Here is a 5,000-nt window from a genome sequence, read left to right as displayed (position 1 = left end):
TGTGATTTTTTCCCGTCCCGTCCTGTGCTTGTGTCCCAGGAGAGTGTCTGCGCCCTCCAGTTGAGAACCACTGATCTAGATAAATTTCAAGTCACTAGTCTAACTAACCTAACCTAAACTAGTATAACCTAACGAACCTAACCTAACCAAACCTAATGAACCTAACCTAACCTAGCATTACCTAACCTAACAAACCTAACCTAATGAACCTAACCTAGCCTAGCCTAACCTAACCTAACCTAACCTAACCTAACCTAACCTAACTAACCTAACCTAACCTAACCCAACCTAACCTAACTAACCTAACCTAACTCAACCTAACCTAACCTAACCTAACCTAACCTAACCTAGCATTACCTTAGCTAACCTAACGAACCTAACCTAGCCTAACCTAACCCAACCTAACCTAACCTAACCTAACCTAGCCTAACCTAACCCAACCTAACCTAACCTAACCTAACCTAGCCTAACCTAACCCAACCTAACCTAACCTAACCTAACCTAACCTAACTTAACCTAACCCAACCTAACCTAACCTAACCTAACCTAACCTAACCTAACCCAACCTAACCTAACCTAACTCAACCTAACCCAGCTTAACCTAACCCAACCCAACTCAACCACCACCACCATTGCAGCGTGACGTCCTCGGAGAAGGTGGACAAGGAGAACCGATACGGGGAGTTTAGCATCCTGTCCCTGCCGTACCCTGGGTGTGAGTTCTTCAGGGAATTCAGGGACAGCGGCTACACATCTGACGGCCTGGCCATCAACTGGAACCAGACCTTCATGGACGCCCAGCTGGTCATCCCAGAGAGGGCCATGTCCAGGAGGGTTGCCACTGACTGGAACTCCTACAGGGTGTGTGTGTGTGTGTGTGTGTGTGTGTGTGTGTGTGTGTGTGTGTGTGTGTGTTTGGGGGGAGGGGTGGAGGAGGAGTTGGTGTTTTTGTGTTTTTTTAAGCTATTTGTGGTGTTTTTTGCGTGTGTTTTGAAGTGTTTTTTTTGTGTGTGTGTTTTGTGTTTTTGTTTTTTGTGTTTTTAAAGTTTTGGGATTTTTCACTTTCTTTTTTTTGTGTTTTTTGAGGTGTTTTTCTGTTTTTTGTGTATTTTTCTTAATATTTGTAAAGCGTCTTGTGATCTCATATCTTTTAAGCTGTTTTTGAGTATATTTTTCGATGTCTTGAAAGTACCAAGAGACTCACACCCCCCAGAAATATAAACCTTAACCTAACCTAACCTAACCTAACCTAACCTATCTACCCCACACAGAAATGGGACTTGGTAAGGCTGACACAGAACTACCTCCGCCTGTTGCTTACGTACATCCACGAGGGGAGTGAGGGCCTGCTGGTACACTGCATATCAGGCTGGGACAGGACCCCCCTCTTCATCTCCCTCCTGCGCCTCTCCCTGTGGGCAGACGGGCTCATCCATCCCTCCCTTGGCCCTGTGGAGGTGAGGTGTGGTGCTGGTATGGTGGGAGGGTGGGGCAGGGAGTAGGGTGTGTTTGGGAAGGTTGTGGGAAGGCTGTGGAAGGCTTGGGGATGGTGTGTGGAGGAGGAGAGGGCAAGGAGACCAGTGGGAAGGCTGTGGAAGGCTTGTGTATGGTGTGTGGAGGAGGACAGGACAAGGAGACCAGTGGGAAGGCTGTGGAAGGCTTGTGGATGCTGTGTGGAGAAGGACAGGACAAGGAGACCAGTGGGAAGGCTGTGGAAGGCTTTGTGGATGCTGTGTGGAGGAGGACAGGACAAGGAGACCAGTGGGAAGGCGGTGGAAGGCTTGTGGATGGTGTGTGGAGGAGGACAGGGCAAGGAGACCAGTGGGAAGGCTGTGGAAGGCCTGGGGATGGTGTGTGGAGGAGGACAGGACAAGGAGACCAGTGGGAAGGCTGTGGAAGGCTTGTGGATGGTGTGTGGAGGAGGACAGGACAAGGAGACCAGTGTGAAGGCTGTGGAAGGCTTGTGGATGCTGTGTGGAGAAGGACAGGACAAGGAGACCAGTGGGAAGGCTGTGGAAGCCCTGGGGATGGTGTGTGGAGGAGGACAGGACAAGGAGACCAGTGTGAAGGCTGTGGAAGGCCTGGGGATGCTGTGTGGAGGAGGACAGGACAAGGAAACCAGTGGGAAGGCTGTGGAAGGCCTGGGGATGGTGTGTGGAGGAGGACAGGGCAAGGAGACCAGTGGGAAGGCTGTGGAAGGCCTGGGGATGCTGTGTGGAGGAGGACAGGACAAGGAGACCAGTGGGAAGGCTGTGGAAGGCCTGGGGATGGTGTGTGGAGGAGGACAGGGCAAGGAGACCAGTGGGAAGGCTGTGGAAGGCCTGGGGATGCAGTGTGGAGGAGGACAGGACAAGGAGACCAGTGGGAAGGCTGTGGAAGGCCTGGGGATGCTGTGTGGAGGAGGACAGGGCAAGGAGACCAGTGGGAAGGCTGTGGAAGGCCTGGGGATGGTGTGTGGAGGAGGACAGGGCAAGGAGACCAGTGGGAAGGCTGTGGAAGGCCTGGGGATGGTGTGTGGAGGAGGACAGGATAAGGAGACCAGTGGGAAGGCTGTGGAAGGCTTGTGGATGCTGTGTGGAGGAGCACAGGGCAAGGAGACCAGTGGGAAGGCTGTGGAAGGCATACTGAAATAAAAACACAGTAGGAGCTGATTTTGCAGTCACTTGGTAACGTCCCTGACCAGAAGCCTTGGCAGCACCTTGATTTAATCCCACAGTGGTTTTATTACGGGGTTCACTGATCCCCAACTTGGTAACAGTGACAAAACAAGTGTCTCTTATTTGTTAAAGCTAGTATGCTGGAGAGACGAGACAAAACCAGGAATTTATAAAGAACCAGCTATACCATTACTTAAAAGAGGAGGAATAGGTGGAGCATATCATCAGAGGTGCCTGCAACACAAAATATCCATTACTGCAGTTACTTGTTGTGGTTGAAATCCTTCTTTTTCAGTATGCAACACTTGTCAGACTGCTTCACCCACCCACCTACTTAATGCTCTCTCTCTCTCTCTCTCTCTCTCTCTCTCTCTCTCTCTCTCTCTCTCTCTCTCTCTCTCTCTCTCTCTCTCTCTCTCTCTCTCTCTCTCTCTCTCTCTCTCTCTCTCTCTCAATTACACACACTTATAAACAAATATTTTAGATTTTATAAAGATAATTCTACCCATAATTTGCCAGATACCACATTTTCTTTAACAATTCACTCAATTAAACAGCTAGCACTAATTAATAAGCTGAATTAACCTAACCCAGCCCAACCCAACCCTCATAGGTGACATCCCTTAAACCACATGTGTCAGGGTTACTGGGTGAGCAAGGAGGGTGACAGAACAAGGGTGACGGGGAGGGAAGTGTTCACCGACTGAATTAAAGTGACAGGAAGAAATTGGGTGACTGGAGTGGGCTGGAGTGGGCTGGAATAGGGGCTGGAGTGGGCTGGAATAGGGGCTGGAGTGGGCTGGAATAGGGGCTGGAGTGGGCTGGAATGGAGGCAGGAATAGGGCTGTGAGGGTGGTGATAGGGATGATAGAGAGAGAGAGAGAGAGAGAGAGAGATTGTCGTACCTTTGTCGTTACTGCAATTGAGATTACACACACACACACACACACACACGCACACACACACACTAACTACTCTACGCTCCTCACAGATTCTCTACCTGACTGTGGCCTACGATTGGCTGCTATTTGGCCACGACTTGAAGGACAGGCTGGCTAAGGGAGAGGAAATCTTCTTCTTCTGCTTCGATTTCTTGAAGTACATTACTGCTGACGAGTTTGCTGTGGGGAAGAGGTGGGTGTGTGTGTGTGTGTGTGTGTGTGTGTGTGTGTGTGTGTGTGTGTGTGTTTCTCTGCTCCTTTGGTCTCTCTCTCTCTGTTTCCTGTTTTTCTTCCTCCTCCTCCTCCTCCTCCTTTTCCTTCTTCTTAGTTTTGCTATTAGGAAGAGAATGTGTGTGTGTGTGTGTGTGTGTGTGTGTGTGTGTGTGTGTGTGTGTGTGTGTGTTTGTAATGTACCATAAAAGTGTGTGTTTGTTTGTATGTACGAGTACATGGCTTATGATCCCTCCCCCTCCTTTTCTTCTTCTTCCTCCATCTCCTTTCTTTTCTTCTTTCATTTCTTCTTATTCTCTCTCTCTCTCTCTCTCTCTCTCTCTCTCTCTCTCTCTCTCTCTCTCTCTCTCTCTCTCTCTCTCTCTCTCTCTCTCTCTCTCTCTCTCTCTCTCTCCTCTCGTCTCCTCTTTGTCTTCCTTCTTATATGTTTATCTCTCTTTCCTCCACCTCCTTCTGCCCCCCTCACCCCCTCACGCCCCCTCCTTCCAGACGTCCACCCATCCAGCGACAGCAGCAGCGGCGGCGGCGGCGGCGGTGGCGGCGGCAGCAGCGGGCTCCTCCTTCTCCTGGATGGCGATGGTCTGAGTCCCGCTGGCTCCTCTGCCTCCCTTACCTCCTCCTGCTCCTCCAGCCGCTCTGCCCCTCCCCTGCCCCCCCGGTACTTCCGCGCGGATGGGGGGGGTGGGTCTGGCGGGGCGGGGGCACACCTGACGTGGCCCTATGGAAGTGACACTAGCGATCTGGATTTAGACGACTTTTCACCTGGATTAAGTCGTGCTTCTTCTGCCTCCTCTGCAAAGGGCATGGGGGGGCTGGGGGGGCGCGTGGGGGAGGTGGAGGTGCGGGAGGGACGTGAGGGGCGGCATGGACACCCGGCACCCAACAGCAGCTCAGTAGGGGGGGTGGGACTGTCATCAGCCGACATAACGAGGCAGTCTGTGACGTGGACCCGTGGGAGGAACACACACAGTGACTCAAGCAGCGAGAGCACTGGTGGGGTGACGGACAGCCCTGCAGGATTGACAGACGCCCCTCCCACCACTGAGGAACCCCCCGCGCCTCCACCAGCCCCGTAGCGGTCCCAGTGCCTCGGAATAGACACGCCCCAGCCGCACGTTGCCGGCAGGAGTCCCTCTCGTCAGTCGGTTCCTGGCAAATTATTTCGACCACA

The 5,000-nt window shown here is 52.0% G+C and overlaps 1 protein-coding gene across 1 annotated transcript in view; it reads left to right on the top strand.

Annotated features, from left to right (window-relative positions):
• Positions 1-5,000, top strand: part of LOC135096294 (myotubularin-related protein 14-like) — a 12,323-nt gene that overhangs the window by 5,126 nt on the left and 2,197 nt on the right. Inside the window, exons 7-9 of the mRNA XM_063997682.1 lie at positions 639-861; positions 1,272-1,457; positions 3,649-3,791. Of these exons, the coding sequence (XP_063853752.1) occupies positions 639-861; positions 1,272-1,457; positions 3,649-3,791 (552 nt within the window). The remainder of the gene's footprint in view (positions 1-638; positions 862-1,271; positions 1,458-3,648; positions 3,792-5,000) is intronic.

This window comes from Scylla paramamosain, unplaced genomic scaffold (assembly GCF_035594125.1).
Source record: "Scylla paramamosain isolate STU-SP2022 unplaced genomic scaffold, ASM3559412v1 Contig3, whole genome shotgun sequence".
NCBI lineage: Eukaryota > Metazoa > Arthropoda > Malacostraca > Decapoda > Portunidae > Scylla > Scylla paramamosain.
This window is presented reverse-complemented; position numbering and strand designations above follow the sequence as displayed.